The sequence below is a fragment of the Microcebus murinus genome, chromosome 27 (assembly GCF_040939455.1).
Source record: "Microcebus murinus isolate Inina chromosome 27, M.murinus_Inina_mat1.0, whole genome shotgun sequence".
Taxonomy (NCBI): Eukaryota; Metazoa; Chordata; class Mammalia; order Primates; family Cheirogaleidae; genus Microcebus; species Microcebus murinus.
Genome location: NC_134130.1, coordinates 1,052,693 through 1,075,901, shown reverse-complemented (window position 1 = coordinate 1,075,901; position 23,209 = coordinate 1,052,693). Strand labels below are relative to the sequence as shown.

The 23,209-nt window shown below is 55.2% G+C and overlaps 1 protein-coding gene across 2 annotated transcripts in view; it reads left to right on the top strand.

Annotated features, from left to right (window-relative positions):
* Nucleotides 1-23,209, top strand: part of CARM1 (coactivator associated arginine methyltransferase 1) — a 39,781-nt gene that overhangs the window by 15,060 nt on the left and 1,512 nt on the right. The window contains exons 2-15 of one of the 2 annotated variants that reach the window (XM_020284010.2): nucleotides 7,045-7,170; nucleotides 9,843-9,949; nucleotides 10,897-11,001; nucleotides 13,223-13,333; nucleotides 14,177-14,354; nucleotides 16,095-16,185; nucleotides 16,402-16,483; nucleotides 21,283-21,368; nucleotides 21,535-21,624; nucleotides 22,067-22,204; nucleotides 22,284-22,373; nucleotides 22,450-22,562; nucleotides 22,703-22,780; nucleotides 23,013-23,081. In XM_020284010.2, coding sequence (XP_020139599.2) covers nucleotides 7,045-7,170; nucleotides 9,843-9,949; nucleotides 10,897-11,001; nucleotides 13,223-13,333; nucleotides 14,177-14,354; nucleotides 16,095-16,185; nucleotides 16,402-16,483; nucleotides 21,283-21,368; nucleotides 21,535-21,624; nucleotides 22,067-22,204; nucleotides 22,284-22,373; nucleotides 22,450-22,562; nucleotides 22,703-22,780; nucleotides 23,013-23,081 — 1,464 coding nt within the window. The remainder of the gene's footprint in view (nucleotides 1-7,044; nucleotides 7,171-9,842; nucleotides 9,950-10,896; nucleotides 11,002-13,222; nucleotides 13,334-14,176; nucleotides 14,355-16,094; nucleotides 16,186-16,401; nucleotides 16,484-21,282; nucleotides 21,369-21,534; nucleotides 21,625-22,066; nucleotides 22,205-22,283; nucleotides 22,374-22,449; nucleotides 22,563-22,702; nucleotides 22,781-23,012; nucleotides 23,082-23,209) is intronic. The other variant, XM_075998233.1, reaches the window with a different exon arrangement.

The following is a 23,209-nucleotide window of genomic DNA, read 5'->3' as shown; positions in this document are numbered from 1 at the left end:
GGGTTAGTATTCCTGGCCTGGGATTCTCTTCCGAGACAGGCACTGATGCTGGCAACACTGGCTGCTCCCGTTCGTTAAGCACTTGCTACCCATGCCGCTACCTGGCATCGTCACGGCAGGGAGGGCTTTTCATTGCTTTTTTACACCCATTTTACAGATGGGGCTCCTGAGGTCGGGGTGAAGGCAGACACTGGGTCCGAGGCTCTGACCTAGCCCCATTCCAGGGCTGTGCCCTGGGGCCAGCTGCCAGGGGGTCACGTCATTCCACCCTTTGGGATGTGTCACCATCGCCATTGGACAGATGAGAAAACTAAGGCCAAGGCTGGAGGAGGGCAGGTTCGCCCAGAGGTCAAGTCCTCATCGGCACCAAAGCACGTCCTCCTTACCGTTACCCTTCATGGCTTCCCTGCTGGGTGACCCCAGAGTCACCTCCTCCCTCTCTTGGACTCGCAGGGGCAGAGGGGGAGCTTCTGGTGCCCACAGTTTGGAAATGAGGTCACTGCCGCAGCTGCCGGGACCACGGGGCCTGGCTCGGGTGTCAGCTCCTCCCCGATCCGTCTGGAATCTGCATCGCACCCGATCCGATCCCGTTTCCCTTCCTTCCACGCTTCCCACCAGCTCCTGTGATCGTGTCTCCCCGCTGCTCGGTGAGCGCTGTCTGCCTCCCACTGTCGACGTGGAGTGTGGGAAGGCAGGGCCTGGCTCTCTCGGGCACTGCCGGGCCCCTGTGCCCATGCCTGGCACACAGAGAGGTGCCAGGCGGGTGGGCGTAGGAGAGCACCTTGATTTTCCCCGCCTGCAGGTCAGGGTGGGCTGGGGCTCTCGTTTCTCCTTCGTACCTAAGTCTTCTCTCCACTGTGGAATGTTTTGCCCTGGAAGGTGGACAGTGTGTTTTATTTGGCAGTAGGAGGCGCTTTAGTAAGGGGTCCGGCACCGGGACAAGTGTTTGTACAGCCCCTGTCCTCCCCCCCCACAAGTCTGCCCAGATAAATAGCTTTAATTGTCCCTCTTTTGGTGGCTGTAATAGTTTTCTTGCTGGAGAGGCAAGAGCCTGAAATGGGGGCGAGCTGAGGGCGGCTTTTCCACGTCACTCTACACCTCCTCGAGTTCGCCATCTGCCGGGGAATGTCCCCATCAGGGACTGGGGTGGAAGGTTCTGCGGGAGGAGACAGTTTAACTCCATGGTCCCCCTGACCTTGAGGGGCCCAAGGACCCTCTGCTTGTTCCATTGCTTTCTGGAAGCAAGAGGGCAAAGAAGGAGGACCACAGTAACAGCAAGGGCTGTGACTTCCCCAGCCAAGGCCACGCTCACGGTCAGGAGCAGGCCGGCATTCAGATCTGGCCACCTGTCGGTGTTCAACAAGAAGCCTCCGCGTGGTGCGGCTGGTCGGGGACTTGCTGGAGGACCTCTGGGAGGAGCTGCCACAGAAGCAGAGGAGGGGAGGGTGTTCCCGCGTAAGGGGCTGCTGAGGCCAGAGAGAACCTGTGCCGTGGTCTTGGCGGAATCTGTTTCTTTAATCGGCTGCACATCCATTCATTCCATGGGTACTTCGGTTTTCTGCTGCTTTGGAGGTGTCACCCAGACGTGGGTTGCCAAACAGCCACCGTGGGCTCCAGGGCAGGGCTGGGCCAGAGGAGCCCAGGGTGACCTCCAGTCCTCAGATACCCTGGGGCTGGGTAGAATGTGGTAGCAGCTGCTTCTCCGAGGACAGCGCTGGAGGATCCGTCTTAGGTTACGGCAGGAGAGGGTGGACGGGCTGGGTTGGGTGGAGTGGTGGAGGCCACCAGGGCTTGGCTGGGGTGACCAGGGGGCTGCTGCCGGACTGTGGACACTGGCGGGCGCATGTGGCCCCATAAAGGGTTTGGACTTGTCCCGAAGGTGCTGGGAAACCGCGGGGAGTGTTTCGGGTGAGAGGCCACAGCAGACTGTGTCCGAGGCTGTGCAGCTCTCGGGGGCTGAGAGACGACTCGGGCGTGACGCATCCCTCCTGGAGCCCTGTGGTCTGAGTCTGTCGTCACAGATCTCCCTGCCTTGCGATGTTTTCCTCAGTCCTGGGACCAGGAGTCCCTGTGCCTCAGGGGCCCCCAGATTCTGCTGTCCTGGGGAGCCAGCAAGGATTGGGCGTGCAGGGGACTGATCCCAGTCTCCTCCCCGGGCTGGGTCAAGTGCCACCTCTCAGCGCCCACCTGGGGAGTACGCCTCCTCTGGGAGAGGGAGCGTGTGGCTCCACTGCCCAGTGTCCCGTGAGCAAATAAAGAAGTGGGCAGCGAGCACGCACTTTGCAAATAAAGTTTTATTGCCACACAGCCGTCGTCACTCATTTACATATTTGGGCTGCAAGTCCCAACTGAGTCACTGTGGCCATCGACTGCCCACAAAGCCGAAAATATTTACTGTCTGGTAGAAAGTTACGGAGAAAGTTGGCCTTCGTCCGCGTGGATCGGTCTCTAGAGGCCGACACTGAGAGCCTTTCTGAACCTTGGGGACCTCGAGGTCCTGCCTCCTTCCAAGGCTCGCCCACTGGATAAAGAGACACCTTGAGGAGATGGTCGCTAGCCTGGGAGGCCACCAGGGGTTTCTTGCTGGGCAGGGCTGCGTCTATGGGGGCCACCGAATCGCCGCAGCCCGATCCAGGCCCCTGTGGGTCCCGGCCCCAAGGCTTCCTCTTGCCCTCCTGCGGGGCTGCCATCCTGGCCTCAGGAGGCCAGTGTGCATCCTCCACCTGGCCTGGCCGCAGGTGACCCTGGGCCAGGTGTGCGGGTGTCCCCTGGGCCCATCCCCGTGAGGGGAGTGGGGAGGAAGGGGGAAGAGGGAACAGCATGTGCAGAGGCACAGAGGCCCGGAGCCGTGTGGAGGGGCTGGAGAGGGGACAGGCTTGACGCATGAGGGTTATAGGCCACTCAGGACCTTGGCGGCTAGTTCCAGAGCTCAGAAGCTCGGACATCTGGATGACGGTTGTTAAAAAGCACAGCCCTGCTTGTTTGTTTTTCTTTTTCTTTCTCTTTTTTTCAGTTTGGTTTGTCAAATATTGCCCAGGTGTCTCCTGTGTGCCAGGGACTGGCTTGGGGGCGTAGCTGTGACTGTCGGAAAACAGCGGCTCCTGTGACTGTGCAGACCAGCTTGCCCCCAGCCCCGCTGCCCTGGCCCAAGCCCAGCCCCCGCCGCACACAGCCAGGCTTCCCTTGGCCACAGGTCCCGTGGTCGCCTGCGCGGCGCCGGGTTGGAGAGGGGCGCCTGAGGCAACGGGCTGCGTTGCCAGGCTGCGTGGTAAGCACGGCTAACAGACCTGCTTTATCGCCTGGCCCCGGAGAGGGGTGTGGGCATGGGCACTGTGCCAAGGCTTGTGTCCTTTCTGGATATGGGGGCACCGCGTCTTGATTCCCCTGAGGGTGCAGTGTGGCTGTGAACCCGGCATGGTGGCCTGCCAGTACCCTCCTCCTCCTGGGGTCAGGAGCTGGCTCCGGGCTGGGCCCCTCAGGAGGGCAACACCTGGCTTCTGGCATGGGAAGGAGTCTGGCTGCACCCCTGGGTGTGGCTGGGGACCTGCCCCCAAGGGCCTGGCCCAGCGAATATCTAGACTCGTTAACTGGGAACATTTTACTTTTTCTATTGAGGTAAAAAGTCACATATAAATGGAATCATACATCATGTGACCTTTTGTGTCTCGCTGTTGTCACTGAGCATGGTGCTTCTGAGATTCATATAAGTAAGCATGTATCAGCGCTTCATTACTTTTTTTTAATTTTTTTATTTTTTTGAGACAGAGTCTCACTCTGTTGCCCAGGCTAGAGTGAGTGCTGTGGCGTCAGCCTCACTCACAGCAACCTCAAACTCCTGGGCTCAAGCAATCCTGCTGCCTCAGCCTCCCGAGTAGCTGGCACTACAGGCATGCGCCACCATGCCCGACTAATTTTTTTTTATATATATTAGTTGGCCAATTAATATCTTTCTATTTATAGTAGAGACGGGTCTCGCTCTTGCTCAGGCTGGTTTCGAACTCATGACCTCGAGCAATCCGCCCGCCTCAGCCTCCCAGAGTGCTAGGATTATAGGCGTGAGCCACGGCACCCGGCCGCTTCATTACTTTTTAAGGCTGAATGATATTTTCATTTTGTAGGTATACCATGTCTTGTTATCCATTTGTTAGTTGATGACATCATTTGGGTTATGTTTTTACCCTTTGTATATTGTGAATAAGTACCGCTATGAATATTTGCGCATAAGGATTTGTGTGAGACCTTGCTTTTTTATTTATTTGTTTTTTAGAGACAGGGTCTCACTCTGTCACTCAGGCTAGAGCACAGTGATGAGATCATAGCTCACTGCAGCCTCGATTCCCAGGCTCAAATGATCCTCGTGCCTCCGCCACATGAGTAGCTGGGACTGCAGGCGCCACCACGCCCAGTTAATGTGTGTGTGGAGATGAGGTCTCCCTGTGTTGCCCAGGATGGTGTGAAACTCCTGGGCTTCAGTGAGCCTCCTGCCTTGGCATCCCAAAGTGCTGGGATTATAGGCGTGAGCCACCACGCCCAGCCCCAGTTTATTTGTTTTCTTTTGTTGGCCATGCTCATCTCATATTTAGCAATCCGTTACCAAATCTAAGATCACAAAGATTTACCTCTATGATTTTTTCTAAGAGTTTTATAGTTTTCCGTCTTATATTTAAGTCGTTGATCCATTTTGAATTTTCATCTATATATGGTGTGAGGTAGGGGTCCATCTTCATTCTTTTCCATGTGGCTGTCCTGCTGTCCCAGCAGCATCTGTTGAAGAGACTATTCCTTTCCTGTGGAATGTTCTTGGCCCCCTTGTGGGAAAGCAATTGACCATAAATGTAAGGGTTTATTTCTGGACTCTAATTCTGTGCCATTGATCCGCATGTCTGCTCTTTTGCCAGCACTACTACACTGTTTTGATTCCCATGCCTTTGTAGTAAATTTTGAAACTGAGATGGTTGAATCCTCCAAGCTCTGTTCTTTTTCAAGATCTTGCTCACCATTCTGGGTGATCGGGAACGCTTTTGCCGCATTTGCGCTCATACTTCTCTCTGTAGTTGATTTTTTTTTTTTTTTTCTCCATCTAATAAGGTCTGTAACTGTAGTTGATTTTGTTGTTTTTCATTTGATGAGAACATTCAAAAGCAAGTGGCAGGCCGGGCGAGGTGGCTCTCGCCTGTAATCCTAGCACTTTGGGAGGCCGAGGCGGGCGGATCGCTCAAGGTCAGGAGTTCGAAACCAGCCTGAGCGAGACCCCGTCTCTACCAAAAATAGAAAGAAACTAATTGACCGACTAAAATTATATATACAAAAAAAAAAATTAGCCGGGCATGGTGGCGCATGCCTGTAGTCCCAGCTACTCGGGAGGCTGAGGCAGTAGGATTGCTGAGCCCAGGAGATTGAGGTTGCTGTGAGCCAGGCTGACGCCACGGCACTCACTCTAGCCTGGGCAACAAAGTGAGACTCTGTCTCAAAAAAAAAAAAAAAAAAAAAAAAAGCAAGTGGCAGACATCGTAAGAATTCACTCTAAATGTTGCTGCATGTGTCCTCTAAGAGCAAAGGCACTCTTCTACAAAACCACAACGCCATCGTCACATCCAAGTGATTTATTTATTTTATTATTATTTTTTAATTTTATAATTAAAAATATATAATTCTTTTTAAATATCTTTTTCTTTCTTTTTTTTTTTTTATGCAGGAAGAAACACTGGTTAGAGAGAACATCCAAGTAATTTAAAGTTGTTGCATAAACTCACGTTTCCGCAGGCTGGCGTGCAGCGGTACCGCCACAACTCACTGTGGCTTCCAGCTCCTGGGGTCAAGGTTCCTCCTGCCTCAGCCTCCCGGGTAGCCGGGACTACAGGCACATGCCACCACACCCGGCAAATTTTTCTAATTTTTTGTAGAGAAGGGTCTCGATTTTGCTCAGGTTGGTCTCAAGCGAGCCTCCGCGCCCCTGGCATCAGGCACGCGCCACTGGGCTCCAGCCCAGGGTCCCGCTTTGCATTCGATGGCTACTTCTCTTTCGTCTCTTGCTTTCTGGAATAGTTCCCAGCAGTGTTTGTCTTTCCTGACTTTGGCTGTTTTGAGGAGAGCAGGCTGGCTGCCTTGTAGACTGCCCCACGATCTGCCGTTGTCTGTTTTTGTCCCCTTACCGTGAGGCTAGGGTAGGCGTCTTTGCCTAGAAACCACACAGACTCCGTGTCCGTCCCGCTGCAGCTAAGTTTCTGGTGACGCTCAGTTTCATTGTTTGGCCACAGTGGTGGGGAGTGCTGCATGTTCTCGGAATGAATGCCCAGTGACAGTCACAGTGAGAGCTTGGGGATGCCACGCTGCCCGCGTGCTGGCCCTGGGATGTGTCGTAACCTGCTAGACTCCTGTCCCACTGTCAGCCCCTTCTGATACTGAGAAACCGTGGCTCTGAGAGGCTGCGTGACCTGCCTGTGCCACACCCTAGGCAGGAGGCGCAGGTGGGGCGTGAGCCTGCGTGGTCTGGCTCCCATGGCCACGCTCGAAGTCGCTACACCACACAGACCCAAGAAGGAAAGGGCCCAGCCGAAGTGATCAGAGGTGACTTTGGCTGTGAAGGCCAGTGACACCCCCCCATGTGACACAGCAGGACCTGTGAACGGTGCCCGACTCTCTCAGTTGGTCCTGGGACTGGCTCTGGGTTCCAGTGACCCTCTCGTCCCTGCTATAGGTGCCCTTTCCTCGCCTGTCTGGCGCTGCGCAGTGGCCCTGTGTGGGGCCAGGCCGCCTTCATTGTGTCCCCATGTCAGCCCTGCTCACCCTGTGGACACCGTCCTTCCCCACTGGCTGCTGAGCTCCCTGGGGACACAGGCTGTGTCCTGCTTGATGGGCCACCCCTTCGTCCTCAGTGTGGGCTGGGAAGGCAGGGCGCCCGGCCGCACTTCCAGGACGGTTTTGTGGCACCGAGGAAGAATCTGGGGCTGCCGAGAGGAGGGAGGGAGGGAGGGTGGCAGGGACACGGGCTCAAAGGAAGGCGGCTGGTGGAGCCACCACTGACGTTGGCCTCTTCTCTCGCAGATGAAGATGTGTGTGTGTTCAAGTGCTCGGTGTCCCGAGAGACGGAGTGCAGCCGCGTGGGCAAGCAGTCCTTCATCATCACCCTGGGCTGCAACAGCGTCCTCATCCAGTTCGCCACCCCCAACGGTACGTGACCTGCCCTCAGTCCCAGTGACACGCCGCCTGAGCGCCCCAGCCCCGGTGGGCGGGGTCATAGGACCTGGCTAGAAGGTGGCCCATCCATCCCGGCGAATGCTCTGCTGCCATCAAAAGTCATATTCCAGCCCGGGCACGGTGGCTCACACCTGTACTCCTCGCACTCTGGGAGGCCGAGGCGGGAGGATCGCTTGAGGTCAGGAGTTCGAGACCAGCCTGAGCAAGAGCAAGACCCCATCTCTACTAAAAGAATAGAAAAAAATTAGCCAGTCAACTAAAAATAGAAACAAAAAAATTAGCCGGGCATGGTGTCTCGCAACTATAGTCCCAGCTACTCGGGAGGCTGAGACGGGAGGATCGCTTGAGCCCAAGAGTTTGACATTGTTGTGAGCTAAGGCTTACCCCATGGCACTGACTCTCGCCTGGGCAACAAAGCAAGACTCTGTCTCAAAAAAAAAAAAAGTCATATTCCAATGGGCAGATAAGTCCAGTGTCCATTCCTGCTGCCTGGAACCAACAGTGCCCCAAACCTGCCCTCGCTTGCTCATTCAGGTCCCTCAGGGCTTGGCTCTGTGTCCCCTTCTCGGAGACAACTGTCCTGACCACCTGGTCCCGGCCTTCCCGATGGCGGCTGGCACCTGGCCGGCCGTGGCCGGATCACAAGGGCGGGGCGAGCAGGTCCCGGGGCAGGCAGAGCCCGCCCTGGGCCCCGAGAGAAGCCGCTGCGGGGGCCTGAGCAGACCTGTCTGGGGACACGGGTGGGCACACGAGATGCCCAAGGAGGGCTTGGGGAACCCAGGCGAGTGCAGCTGGCGGCTCGGGGCCAGGGTGGCAGTGGACGCAGCGAGTGACGCCCAGGGCTGGAGACTGTTTGAAGGTCCCACCCGGGGGCTTGTCACTGGACTGCTGCATTGAGCCCAGGGGCTGGGCGGGGGCTGGGGCAGGGGAGCTGAGGGCAGAGCGTCGCCTGCAGCCACTGCCAGCCCTGGAGCCCCCCGTGTCTCACGGAGACTGCAGCACGGCCCGACAGCTGTCAGGCTACCCGGGCCCCTGGCGGCCTGGGCGCCCCTGGGCAGAGACAGCACAGAGAAGGCTGGGGTGGGGTGACAGTGGCCAGCCGGGCGGGCTGCCTGCCTCCGGCCGGAGCCATTTGTGCTCCACAACTCATGCCTTTCTTTACGTACATAAATAATCCCTATTCGTTATTTTAAAAAAAGAAGTTAAGAACAATACCGCCAGGGACAACCTTGACAGTGGTATTATAAATCCCAGTAGTTTTTTCCTTCTCTGTGACTGTTTATGTTTTAGTATTTTTTCTTTCTGTTGTATGAGTTGTTTTAAAATTGCACTAATATCTATATAACCAGAAGTTGACCATTTTAACCCTTTTTGAGTGGATAGTTCAGTGGTAGTAAGTATATTCACATTGTTGTGCGACCGTCGCCACCATCTGCCTCCAGAACTTTCTCATCATCCCAAACTGTGTAATTTAAATTTTTAAATTTTTTCTAGCGAGGGGGTATCACCATGTTGCTCAGGCTGGTTGCAAACTCCTGGGCTCCAGCGATCCTCCTGCCTCAGCCTCCCGAGTAGCTGGGACTACAGGCGTGAGCCACCATGCTCAATTGTTTTAATTTTTTAAGAGATTGTCTTATAATTACTGCTGTGCTGTTTTTTCTTTTTACTGAGTATGACTTAACAGCCATGATTTTGTGTTAATAAATGTAGCTCATTTTATTTTATTTTATTTTATTTTATTTTATTTATTTATTTTTTGAGACAGAGTCTCACTTTGTTGCCCAGGCTAGAGTGAGTGCCGTGGCGTCAGCCTAGCTCACAGCAACCTCAAACTCCTGGGCTCAAGTGATCCTCCTGCCTCAGCCTCCCGAGTAGCTGGGACTACAGGCATGCACCACCATGCCCGGCTAATTTTTTTTCCTAAATATATTAGTTGGCCAATTAATTTCTTTCTATTTATAGTAGAGACGGGGTCTCACTCTTTCTCAGACTGGTTTCAAACTCCTGACCTTGAGCAGTCTGCCCGCCTCGGCCTCCCAGAGTGCTAGGATTACAGGCGTGAGCCACCGCGCCCGGCCGTGTAGCTCATTTTAAAGGCCTGTGTAACCGTGGCTTCCTGGGGCAGGGTGGTGGTCAGTTCCCGACTGTGCTCCTCTGCGTCCACGGGCTCCATCCTGTCCCCTCTTAGTGGACATCGAGGTGGCCACTGCCGTGCACACATGCTGCCCTGAGGTGCTGGGTGGTCGTGGGCTCCTTTGCCAGTTTTGACACCCGGGCCAGGGGCCGTGTGCTCAGGAAGGCTTTGCCAAGCTGCCCTGAGGCGAGGAAACCCCAGGCCCGCTCCCATCAGACGCCAGCGCGATGTGCGGGGTCACCTGCCACCGCCTCATGATGGTCACCACGGGGCAGGCACAGCTGCCCTCGTCTTCTTTGAAATGTGACCACTGCATTGTTTTCTGGGAAAAGACATCACCAGCCACACACGTTGGAGGTAGAACAGTCACGTCCCAGGTGGAAAAGGCAGGCCGTGCGGCCAGACAGGACAGCGCAGCTGTCCAGAACTCGCCCTGCCAGCTGGCCACGTGCACCGGCCTCCTGGGGCAGGTCGCTGACCACCCCCCGGTGACCTGGCTTCCCCGTTCCAGATTTTTGTTCCTTCTACAACATCCTGAAAACCTGCCGGGGCCACACGACGGAGCGGTCTGTGTTCAGCGAGCGGACGGAGGAGTCCTCCGCGGTGCAGTACTTCCAGGTGGGTTGCGCCCGCCCTCGCCCGCCCGCCCGCGGCCCGCAGCCCCGCCCCCGCCCGCAGGAGGCCGCGCAGCTCAGGGCAGGCCCACCCGGGTTCCCGTCCTGGCTCTGCCCCCTACTAGCCGCGTAGCCTTGGGCAGGTCCTCCGCTTGCCGGGCCTCAGTTTCCTCATCTGTGAAGCGGAGATGCAGGTGCCTGCTTAAGAGGGTTGCTGGAAGGAGCTGAGCGCAGGCGAAGCTCAGGGCCACAGGTGTTTTGAGTGACGGTAGAGCAGTCACAATGTCCTGAACAGTCCCTGCACGCCAGGCCCTGGGCTGAGCGCTCTCGCTTGCACAGAAGCGCTCGGACCCTCCCAACAACTCTAGGAGGTAAGTGCTATTATTGTCCCCATTTTACAGATGAGAAAACTGAGGCTCAGAGAGGTTAAGTGACTTGCTCCAAGTCACACAGCTATTATGCAACAGAGCCAAGATGGGAAGCCAGGTCTGCCTGATGTCAAAGCCTGTGCCCCTGCCCAGGTGCCACGCTGCCTTCTGGTCGCCCGTTGTCTTACAGAGAGACCCCGCACCTCACCTGCCTGGCGCTCTGAGCTCTAGGGTTCTGTTCGATCTGCTCCTCTGCTTCTTTGGGGCCCCCGAGATGGGGCAGGTGGCCCCGTGCAGGAACCCCGCCTGTGGCAAATCTTGAGTTCTCCTGGGCGGCTTCCAGGTCCAGGCAGCATCCAGCTGTGTCCTTCGGCCGCGGTGACGGTGGTGGTGTCCCCACTGGGGGCTGCCCTCTGGCTTCCTGCTCCCTCTCCCGGAGGTGCCAGCAGGGCCCAGCCAGAGGGTGCGCGGCCTCCGAGGGAGGTTTGTGCCAGAGGCGGCCCTGCCGTGTCACAGAGCTGGCCTGGGCCTCAGCCGTCGGCCGTGCCGCGTGCCCTGTGCCATTGGTGTGTCTCTGTTCCAGTTTTATGGGTACCTGTCCCAGCAGCAGAACATGATGCAGGACTACGTGCGGACGGGCACCTACCAGCGCGCCATCCTGCAGAACCACACGGACTTCAAGGACAAGGTGAGTGGGTGCCTGCAGCCCCTCTGGCAGGTGTGGGAGTGGGCCGAGGCCACTAGGGTTCCCTGGAGAGCTTGGGGACCAGCTCCACGCCTCCCTCCCTGCTTCGGTGGCCTCTTTTTTTTTTTTTTTTTTTTTTAAGAGACAGGGTCTCGCTCTGTCACCCAGGCTAGAGTACAGTGGAACAATCATAGATCATTGTAGCCTTGAACTCCTGGGCTCAAGCGATCCTCCTGCGTCAGCCTCCTGAGGAGCTGGCACCGTAGGTGCTCACCACCACGCCCGGCCAAATTTTTTCATTTTTTGTAGAGACAAGGTCTGGCTATGTTGCCCAGTCTGGTATTGAACTTCTGGCCTCAAGCGCTCCTCCCTCCTCAGCCTCTTCAGTAGCTGGGACTACAGGCATGTGCCACCATGCCCAGCTATCTGTTTTATTTTAATTTTCATTGCTCTTTGAGTTTATCTTTCATTTTCTCAGATTACAAAAGTAAAAGCTACTCAGTGTTTAGACTCAGCACGGCACGTGCAGACAGGCTCGAGAGGCCTGTCGCCGCCGCCCAACACGCCGCCCCGCCGGCGGGTCCCCCGAGCAGACACGAGCAGCAGTTTCACAAGTTTATCACGGAGGCCTTTTATTTAAAAAAATGGAATTGGATTGCATTTCACATACTTTTCTGGAAAACACTTTTTTATCTCCCTAATGGTATATGTTAAGATATGCTATTTTTTTTTTTGTCCCCAGCCTCAATGAGGTATTAACAAATAAAAATGGGCCGTGTTTAAGGTGGACAACGGTGGCGTTCGGGTGCACGTGTAACATTTGTGAGATGCGTACCACAATCAAGTTCACATCCATCACACCGTTACTTTTCTGTGTGTGGTGAAAACACTGAAGATCTCATCTCTTAGCAAATGTCGAGTATAGTCCAAGCACTGCACGACAACAGTTTGGTCAGTGATGGACCGACCGCATGTGGGACAGTGGTCCCGGAAGCTCATAGTATCGTATTTTAACTGTCCCTCTTTTATGTTTGGATACGCAAATATTCCCGTTGTAATTCAGCTGCCCACAGCATTCAGTACGCTAACTTGCCGTACAGGTTGCAGCCTGGCCGAGCAGTAGGTGTGTGTAGGGGCACCATGACAATGGCACAGCGATGGAGTCACCTAACGATGCGTGTCTCAGCACCTAGCCCCGTTGTTAAGCGACACGTGACTGTACACAGGACGGTAGTGTTCACTCTAGTCCGCCATGCTGGACATCAGGTCCCCAGAACATCTTGGGCCATGCTGTGAAGTCACGTGCATATGCTGTAATCTACCAGTCACTTCCCTGCGTCCTTCGAAAAGCTTTTGAATATTGCCATATAATGGACACTCATGAGTACAGAGAGGGACAGGGAAAGGTGCACAAGTAGGAATTGATTCCCTTCTTGTCCCGTTGCTAGAGGTTTCCCGTTGGAATACAGTGGGAGCGTGTGTCTTCCTTCAGCATATCCTGGGGGCTCGCCACCTGGGTCCGCGTGGATCTGCCTAGTGCGGCGCCTGGGTCATGTCCCGCCACATTGCTGGGCCCCCAGGGAGGGGTTGTCCTGACACGTCAGCCGTCTGCTTTGGCCAGGCCAACCCGGGCTTCCTCCTGGGCGCTGCGTTGAACACGCTGGAGTAGCGCTTGGGGCCTAGATGGGCCATGCTGCTTTGGCAAGGTCCCTTTTTGCTCCCCCAGAAGGGAGATCCGTATCCGGGTTCATCCAGAGCTCTGAGGGACACCCCAAGGCCCCCTCCCTGACGCTAGCTTCCCTATCGGGCGTTCACTGTGCCAGAGCAGTTCTTAGGAAGCTCATGCACATCGCCCCCAGGAATGGTCCTACGCACGCGGTCCTACCCACGCGCAGCAGTCCCTCCAACGCAGGACGCGGAGCGCTCTCCCCGCCCTGGCCCGGTCTCTGCCGAGCCAGCGTCGCAGGGCAGCACCCTGTGTCCCACCGCCCAGCCAGGGTGCTGGCTGCTTCTCTGGGCCGGAGTCAGCGTGGGTGTGGGGCATGCTGCCACCGGTGTCCCCAGGGCCCTTTCCTTCCCTGGCTCGGTTGTCTTGGTTCTCCCTTTTTTTTGACCAAGCCAGAGAGTGAAGACAGGCCTGGGTGTGATGCCTGGTGACGCGTACATCCCTTATAATCACTGTCATCTCCTGGTATCTTGCTCTCCCCTCCACCTCCTCCCTCAGATCGTTCTTGACGTTGGCTGTGGCTCCGGGATCCTGTCATTTTTCGCTGCCCAAGCTGGAGCAAGGAAGATCTATGCAGTGGAAGCCAGCACCATGGCCCAGCACGCCGAGGTCAGTGTCCTGCTGGTGCCCGCCTGGTGTCACCCCCTCTCTCAGTGCGGTGGCCGCCCTGGCCCGGGGAAGCCACCAGGAGCCCCGACTCCTGGCCCAGGAGGCCTGAGGACGTCACTTCTGTGCTTTGCTCTCTCCCTTGTCCCAACAACCAAGTGGTCATGGGAGGGAGGGACCCAAGGGCCCTGAGTCACATCCATGACTGAGGCCGGTCAGACTTGGGGTCAGGGCAGTTGTCATTTTCCATTTTTCTGTTTTTGGCACTGAAACCTTTATTTGTAAGGTTCAAAATGTAAAAGCTATAAACATGCAGACAGGGACAATGCTCCTCTGTCCCACCTGGGCTTCCCCCAGTGCCCCTCATGAGCTATGTCCTCACAATCCTTCTAGAGCTTTCCTGTGTCTGTGGAAGCACGCGCTTGTCTCTCCCTGCGGTGGAGGCATGCCACCATCCTGTTCCTTGCTCTGGGCCCGTCCCTTGTGCGGTCCTGTCTGTAGGACAGATCCTAGCCCTGGGATCACTGGCTTGGGGTGTGTCCTTTGTGGCTTTGGTGGCTCTTGCAGAGTCTGCTTGTCTTCTCTCCGTGGCCACCACAGCTGTCCTTGCAGGGTGGGGGACCCAGGATGCCGCTATAGGGTAGCCCCGAGACAGGGCTGGGTCACAGTGAGCTCTTAGTGGGCCGTGGCCGATCCTGGCTTGGTTGGGACGCCTGTGAAGGAGGCAGAGGGGCACTTGGTGGCGCGTGGGGACAAGGCATCCCTTGAGAGGAGGGTCCAGGGAGGGGGCTCTGTGGCAGGTAGGCTCTGGGAGCCTGCGTGACCCTCTGGCCCACCCGCCTGCAGGTCTTGGTGAAGAGTAACAACCTGACCGACCGCATCATAGTCATCCCCGGCAAGGTGGAGGAGGTGTCCCTCCCCGAGCAGGTGGACATCATCATCTCGGAGCCCATGGGCTACATGCTCTTCAACGAGCGCATGCTCGAGAGCTACCTCCACGCCAAGAAGTATCTGAAGCCCAGTGGTGAGTGTCCCTGCCGGCATGCGGGGCTGGGCGGGTGGCGAGCTTCCCGGAGGGCAGGCTGGGGCAGCGGCCAGGTGGGGCAGCGGCCAGGCAGGGCAGCCAGGGTCCTTTGGCCAAGCCCCCAGCTGCTACTTGGTCGAGCTTTTGGTGGCTCAGTTCCCTGCTTACCTGTGTCGGCAGCCTGGGCTATGGGGGTTCTGGGCCTTTCTCTGATCCCTACCCCAGCCCCACTGCAGCCGGTTGTGACTTCAGGAACCCTGGTCCCCAAACAAGGCCAGACGTCAGCTGCCCACCGCCCGGACAGGGCGTGGAGGGGGTCCCCGCAGGCCCCCAGGGAGCCCGTGGGCAACGTCCCCTGACCTGGTGCTATAGGACAGATTCCGAGTTCCCTGACAGGTCCTGCTCCCCTCAGAGTCCAGGGGTGGGGCGGGTGTGCGTGGGGCGTGTGCGGGGCGTGGGTGCGCGCGCAAGTGCCGGGAGGCAGCTGTCTGGCGAGCCCATCTGTCACCCCCGTCCATGCCTCTTGGTACAAGCCTGTGAGTCACTGGGCAACTGGTACATCTGCCCGCCTGTCACCGTGGGTCTCTGCTTGGTTCTGGGTACGTGTGTGTGTCCGAGAGTTCCCGTGTGGGCAAGGAGCTGGGCGCAGGCGTCCCCAGCCAGGGCAGCGGGGCACTGGGTCTGTAGGGAAGTTCTCACTTGGGTCCCCTCGCTGTCCCTGGATCCAGGCCTTAGGGATCTGCCTCGGGCTCTCTTTCTGGAGGTGGGAGGTGGCTGTCCCTTCCCACAGCTGTGTCCTGTGTCCCGGGTGTGAATGTGGGAGGTGGGGCTTCTGTCCAGCTCCGGAAGCTCTTTTGGGGATCAAAGGTAGCCCTTCCCCCAGCCACAGGCCTCTGGGCCAGCAGGCGCCAGACATGCCTTCAGGCTGGGGACACTTTCCCATGGTGCCCCCAGGTCCTCCAGAGCATGTGGCCCAGCGTGTGGCCTCCAAGTCTGAGCTGAGTGTCTCTGCCTGCCCCACGGAAGTGCAGCCCCGCATTTCTAGCCTCTGCTACAGCCTGGAGGGGCGAGGAGGAGGCAGAGTCCTGCTGGCACCCAGGGCCTCCCTTCCCCAGCTGGGAAGGGTGGGGGGAGGCCCACATCTGGCGGCCAGGTGTTCCCCACGGGCAGGCGGGGCCTTGGAGCCCTGACTCATCTCTGCTCGTTGAGTCACAGATGTTGGACCTGTTCCTCCTCCTTTCAGGCCATGCGCCCAGACCAGGGTGGCCAAGCGGCCCACCCTGCCGGCCTGGTGTCTGCCAGAGCCTGGGCAGCGCCGGAGCTGGGGACTCGGCTTCCCCCACCCTGCCTGTCGCCTCAGCTGAGGCCTGGTCTGCGCCTCCCCCAGTCCGGAGCCACTTTGCTTTCCCCAGCCACATGTGCACGGACTACAGCATCTGAGAGGCACTTGCTTATCTGTGAGGCCTTGGCAGGTCCCTTTCTGCCTCACAGGCCTCATGGTGGGACATAAAGATAAGCCCACTCACCTCCCCGGGCTCGATCGGATTCACTGAGGTGGCCCAGGTTGAGTGGGCTTCAGGGCAGATGTGGCACTCAGCGCCCTGTGTCGCATGGTTGCATAAACGAACGAATGAGAGGCTGCGAAAGCCCAAGGCCGGGGGTCTCGGGGCCCTCTGGAAGCTCTGCCAGGCCCTGCGGGATGCACCAGCTGACACCAGCACCCCCTGCCCCCACTCCCAGGAAACATGTTCCCTACCATTGGCGATGTCCACCTCGCACCCTTCACGGATGAACAGCTCTACATGGAGCAGTTCACCAAAGCCAACTTCTGGTGAGTGTGCCCTGGTGTCCTGCCTGGGCCCCATGGCCTGCCTTCTTAGGGACTGTCCCTTGCCACCCAGGGAGCCTCAACTCCTCTTGTTCTCCTCACCTTGGTAGGACCTAAGAGACTTGGGCTGCACGAGGGCCAGCTGGGAGAGAAGGCAGGGCTCCCCCGCCTGCCTCTCCTGCCGCTGGTGACCTTGCCGTCGGGTGGGGCTTCCCGCAGGTACCAGCCATCCTTCCACGGAGTGGACCTGTCAGCCCTCCGAGGTGCTGCAGTGGACGAGTATTTCCGGCAGCCTGTAGTGGTGAGTTGGACGCCCAGGGCACTGTCACTGTTCTCAGCGGACATGGCTCTCCTGTCGTGACGGGAGGGACGTGGCCTTCATCCTCAGGCTTTGAGCTGTGCGGCATGGGGGCAGCCACTGCCCCGCTCAGCCCTCACTTCTGCCCTGCACAGAGCTCGCTCTCACAGATGTTGGGACTAGAGTGGCAATACACGTAGAGCACGCGGCACACAGCAGACAGTGAGTGCCAGCTGTTAGTAGATGAACTGATCCTTGGTGAGCTGTGTAGCTCCATATTCAAAAATCAAGAGTATAAAAGAGAAACGCTTCCCTACCTCCGATCCCACCTGCCCAGCTTCCCTTCCTGTTGGCAAACAGCGTTTCTTTCTTATCTTTCCAGAGGCTTCACACTTAAATGTACATACACAAATAACATGTATTTTTTTAAAAACTGTTTTTCCTCACAAAATACAGCATAGTCAACATGCTGTTCTGTCTTAATTTTTCTGTGTTCATGCAATGTATGATTTCATTCCTTTGAATTTTCTGAGATTTGCTTTAAGTTCAGTATGTGGTCTTTTTTGGTTAATGTTCTATGTGCACTTGAAAAAATACATGCTAATCACTTGCAGAGTGCAGTAATTAGGTCACTTGTGATCTGTTTTTCCTATCTTACTGATCATGGTCTTGTTGATTTTTCTATTTCATTATGATAACTTTTGCTGTATATATTTTGACAATTGTGTTGTTAAGGGCATACAGGTTTAGGTTTATTTTCTCTTCCTGTTGGATTGATTCTTTTGTCATTATAAAGTGTCCATTTTAATCGATAGTAGTACTTCTTGCCTTGAACTCTGTTTTCTTATAATAATCCAGCTTCACTGGCTTTCCTTTGATTAATCTTTATACAATCTGTCTTTTTCTGTCCTTCTGCGTTTAGCTTGTTTGTGCCTTATTTCTTAAGATTTGTTTCTTGTGAAAGCAGCATATAATTGCGTTTGGTTTTTTAAACAAGATTGAACTTTTTGTTGTTCTTTTGTTTGTTTTTGAGACAGAGTCTCATTCTGTTGCCCTGGGTAGAGTGCTATGGCATCAGCCTAGCTCACAGCAACCTCAAACTCCTGGCTTCAAGTGATCCTTCTGCCTCAACCTCCCGAGTAGCTGGGACTACAGGCATGTGCCACCTTGCCCAGTTAATTTTTTCTATTTTTGGTGGAGGCAGCGTCTTGCTCTTGCTCAGGCTGGTCTCAGACTCCTGAGCTCAAATGATCCGCCCACCTTAGCCTCCCAGAGTGCTAGGATTACAGGCATGAGCCACAGAGTCCGGCCTTTGGGTTTTTTAATTAGAATATTTAGACCATTTATATTTAATGTAATTATGGATCTGTATGGGTATAAATCTATCTAATCTTACTATTTTTCTACTTATCCTGTTTTTTCTTTATCTTTTTTTTGCCTTCATGTTTAAAAATAATTTTTATTTTATTATTCTATGTAACAGCCCCCCCCATGTTTTTCACTAGTTTTGGGAGACTCTTGGACAGTATCTCTTTAAACATTCACTATCTTTGCCCATCCTGTTTTTCCTTCTGGAATGCCAATTACATGTACAATGGACCTTTTCACCACATCTCAGATAATTCTTTTTTTTTTCCTTAAGACATTACAGTGAATGTATCATGTGATTCTTACAAGCTTTTCTGTCTTTTCCATCCATTTTTCTCTCATCACTTTGTTTTCATAATTTTTACTGCTCCATCTTCCAGTTGCAGTTCTATCTCATGTCTAATTTGCTTTTCTAACTCTTAGTTTCAGTTACTGTAATTTTTCAGGTCTAATTATCCCACTTCTCTATAAAATTCTCCATTTTTTAAAATCTTTTTCTTTTTTTTAAATATTAGTTATAACTATCCGATCATTTTCAGTATCTGGAAAAGTAGTACATGCGTTTCTCTTTGTTTCTAGTCTTGGTTTTGGGTCCTGGTCCTTTGGTCTTGTCTCTTGGTGCCCCTGACCATTGAATGCCAGAATGAGAAACTATAGAGGGTCTGAATGATGTTTTCCCTCCCAAGGATTTGTTTTTTGCAGGCAGTTAGCCCTATGGACAGATCCCCTTGGTCCAGGTAGGCATTTGAGATATTTTGAGGCTGCTTTTTGGGCTCTATTTGGCTGGCCTACTTCCTGGCTTCCCCATAGGGCAGCAGTTCTCAAACATTTTGGTCCTGGGACCCCGTTATAGTCTTAAATATTGAGGATCTTAAAAGGCTTTTCTTTACTTGTATCTATTTCTTTTTTTTTTCAGTCAGAGTCTCACACTATTGCCCAGGCTAGAGTGCCATGGCGTCAGCCTAGCTCACAGCAACCTCCAACTCCTGGGCTCAAGCGATCCTCCTGCCTCAGCCTCCTGAGTAGCTGGGACTACAGGCACATGCCACCATGCCCGGCTAATTTTTTCTATATAATTTCAGTTGGCCAATTAATTTCTTTCTATTTTTAGTAGGGATGGGGTTTCACTTTTGCTCAGGCTGGTTTCGAACTCCTGACCTTGAGCAGTTTGCCCAAGTTGGCCTCCCAGAGTGCTAGGATCACAGGCGTGAGCCACTGTGCCCAGCCTACGTGTATCTATTATTGATACACTCTCAATATCTCCTGGTATTACAGACTAAATCCAAGAAACTTAAAAATCAACTCGTTTACAAAAATAATAAACCTATTATATGTTAACATAAATAGCAACTTTTTATTTAAAAAATATTTTCAAAAAAACTTTTAGTGAGAATATGGCTTTTTCTTTCTTTCTTTCTTAAGACAGGGTCTTGCTCTGTCTCCCAGGCTAGAGTGCAGTAGTGTCATTATAGCTCACCGCAGCCTTAAACTCCTGGGCTCAAGTGATCCTCATGCCTCAACTTCCCAAGTAGCTGGGACTACAGGCGCCCATCACCACACTGGCTGTTTTTCTATTTTTAGTAGAGATGTGGTCTTGCTCTTGCTCAGGCTGGTCTTGAACTCCTGGTCTCCCAGACTGCTAGGATTACAGGGTGCAGGCCTGGGTGGTGGCATCACTAATGTATTCATATCTTAAATGTCTGGCTTGACAGAAGATGGCCAGATTCTACATCCTGAAACATCTTGGTATTATTATGAAAACAGCTTTGACCTTGAGGGAGCCCTGGTGAAGGGACCACAGTTTGAGAACCGCTGCTTTAGGGCGCAGCCTTCAGTGTCTTAATGCAAGCCTGGCGGTTGGCGGGGCCCTGCTCCTAGCCTTTCCAGCACCGATATGCTGCCTGATCTCCTTGGTTTTCGTGTCTCTTAGAAGCTTTCTGCTTGGTTTTGGGGTTCTAGCCCCTACCCCCTGGCAGCTCAGGAATCGGCCACCGCTGGAAGCGCAACTGCGCGCACACCGTCCACCTCACTTTTCTGCTTTTCCCTCTGCTTTAGCATCATGGTCCCTTGAGCCCGAGCTCCCATTTGCTTTCCCCACCCAAGGAGGCCCCTGAAAGGCCCAGGGCTGTTTTCTGCCCTGCCTAAGGGGAAAGGGCTCTTCTTAGCACACGTCTCCTTCTCTCCAAGATCTCGGCCCCCGAAGTCCTGGCTGCTCTAATTCCTCCCCAGTGCTTCCAGCCACTGGTTAATTTTTTCCCTTTGTATTTGATTCAGCTTACATAGTTCATGCCAGGCAGCACCCAGTTTTTGCTTTTTATTTATTTTTTATTTTTTTATTTTATTTTTATTTTTATTTTTTTGAGACAGAGTCTCACTTTGTTGTCCAGGCTAGAGTGAGTGCCGTGGCGTCAGCCTAGCTCACAGCAACCTCAAACTCCTGGGCTCAAGCAATCCTACTGCCTCAGCCTCCCAAGTAGCTGGGACTACAGGCATCTGCCACCATGCCTGGCTAATTTTTTACATATATATATCAGTTGGCCAATTAATTTCTTTCTATTTATAGTAGAGACAGGGTCTTGCTCTTGCTCAGGCTGGTTTTGAACTCCTGACCTCAAGCAATCCGCCCGCCTTGGCCTCCCAGAGAGCTAGGATTACAGGCGTGAGCCACCGTGCCCGGCCAGTTTTTGCTTTTTAAAGAGATGGTGTCTCGCTGGGCATGGTGGCTCCCACCTGTAGTCCCAGCTACTCTGGAGGCTGAGGCAGGAGGATCGCTTGAGCCCAGGAGTAGTTGGAGGCTGTCCAGCCTGGGTGACAGAGCAAGTTCTCCATTTCTTAAAAAAGAAAAACAGAGAGATGAGGTCTCACTCTATTGCCCAGGCTGGATTCGAACTCTTGGCCTCAAGGATCCTACTACCTCAGTCTCTCAAATAGCTGAGGTTGTAGGTATGTGTCACTGTACCAGGCTATCACTCAGTTCTTTAACTTGCTTTTTTTGTTAGCTTGCTTAGAGGTTTATCTTGCAGAGCTTTTCCCTTCCTTTTACAAAGAGCCTCTTCATTCTTCCTCACATACACGCAGGTCTTTTACGGGTGGGCCGTCATTGTCAACTGGATGGTTTCCAGCGTGTGGCTCCTTCAAACAGTCAGAAATTATACATGTGAGGTTTTTCACTTGCGTGTGTATCTAGAGATATCTCAAGAGTGTCACTGCCAAGTCTTTGTTGCCAATGAACACTTGTCACTTTTCGAGCTGTCACCTGATTGCCCTCCCACCAGGTCACCCTCCTCTGTGCCAGGTCTGAGAAGGGCAAGCTGATTTTAGTCCAGCGGCCTAGAGGCCATGGCCAGACCGAGACCCTGGGGAAGGGACAGGGCTCTCCCCTTCCACGCTGGCCCCTGCGCCAGAATCCAGGTCACACCTGTGGTCTCTCTCAGGACACATTTGACATCCGGATCCTGATGGCCAAGTCTGTCAAGTACACAGTGAACTTCTTAGAAGCCAAAGAAGGAGATTTGCACAGGTACCGGCACCCGCGCCCCGTCCTGGGCCCAGCTCGGGCCGAAGGTCAAGGCCACCACTGGCTCCCACGGGTGTCCTGCCGTCCGAGGGCAGGAGGGCAGGGGCCCCAGGCCTCTGCACTGGGTCCCCCTCTTCTGTCCCAGCAGCCGCTGCCCTTTGCCTTCCAGGATAGAAATCCCATTCAAATTCCACATGCTGCATTCAGGGCTGGTCCACGGCCTGGCTTTCTGGTTTGACGTTGCTTTCATCGGCTCCATGTGAGTGCAGCAGAGCGGCCGCGCTCTCCCAGGGGCTCCCGCCACTGTGACCTGGGCTAGGCTGGGGGTTGGGAGCGTGGGGTGGGACTCTTCTCAGCTCCACTGTCCCTTCCGAAAGAGGGTGAGAGCTTGTCTTTGAGCAAGAGACTGTTGTGGGTGGGGCGTGTGTGTGTCTGCCCTGTTCTGAGTACTGTCCCTTGCGGGCCCTTGTCTCTCAGCATGATGTGTCAGGGTGAGTCGGCGCCTCGTGGCTGCAGACTCCCAGTGCACACGTGCATGTGCATGTGTGTGCCTGGGGCTCAGCCTGTCTCAGCTCCAAGGCCCCAGGGGGACCCATCACAGCGGGGCGGGCACTTGGGGAGAACTCAAGGAATACGGGGTGGTGGGTAGCCCAAGTGGGGGCACTGGCCCAGTCAAGTGCATGCCTGTCCCTGCTTCACAGAATGACAGTGTGGTTGTCCACGGCCCCAACGGAGCCCCTGACCCACTGGTACCAGGTCCGGTGCCTGTTCCAGTCACCACTGTTCGCCAAGGCCGGGGACACGCTCTCAGGGACATGTCTGCTTATTGCCAACAAAAGGTGAGAGCTGTTGCCGGGGCCTGGGGGAGGCAGGTCCATCCGCCCAATGGCTCATGCCACCTCCCTGCCCTCTCCACAGACAGAGCTATGACATCAGTATTGTGGCCCAGGTAGACCAGACAGGCTCCAAATCCAGTAACCTCCTGGATCTGAAGAACCCCTTCTTCAGGTAGGAGGGGCCCTCGGCCCATTGGGGGAGGCCGCCCCCGCTGGCCTGCCCTGGCCACGGTCTGTCTCTGCCACAGATACACAGGCACGACGCCCTCGCCCCCACCTGGCTCCCACTACACGTCCCCCTCCGAGAACATGTGGAACACGGGCAGCACCTACAACCTCAGCAGCGGAATGGCCGTGGCTGGTGAGTCAGCCCCGCCCAGGCGCCGGCCCACACCAGGCTGGGCACAGCCAGCAGCCCTTGGTGGCAGGCCTGGGCCCTCCCCTGCCCTGGGGTGTGCCTCTGGCACCCCCACGCCGGACACTGACCTCTCCCCCGTGCAGGGATGCCGACCGCCTACGACCTGAGCAGTGTCATCGCCGGCGGCTCCAGCGTGGGCCACAACAACCTGATTCCTTTAGGTGAGTGGCCCCCAGGGGGGAGCGGGGGTGTCCAGGGCTGCTCTGGGGCTGGGAGGGGCCGGTGGCTGGCCAGGTCGGCCTGTGTTTGGTCCCTTCACCTCTTGCTCTTCCTCGGGGCTCTCGGCTGAGGCCCCATCCTCTCTGCCTCGCTCTGCTGCCTACGCCCGTGGGCCGGGTGGCTGGGGGCGGTGACGCCGTCTCCCTTCCTTCCTTCCTCCCTCTCGCTGCGCAGCCAACACGGGGATTGTCAATCACACCCACTCCCGGATGGGCTCCATAATGAGCACGGGGATTGTCCAAGGTAACGGCGGGTGGCAGGGGTGGGGCCCTCGGGGGTCCAAGCTAGTGTGTGTCGCTGTCCGTCCGTCTGGGCGCCAGCCTGCCCTGTGCCTGCCCTCTGTCTCTCTGTCTCTGACTCTGCCGGGGGCT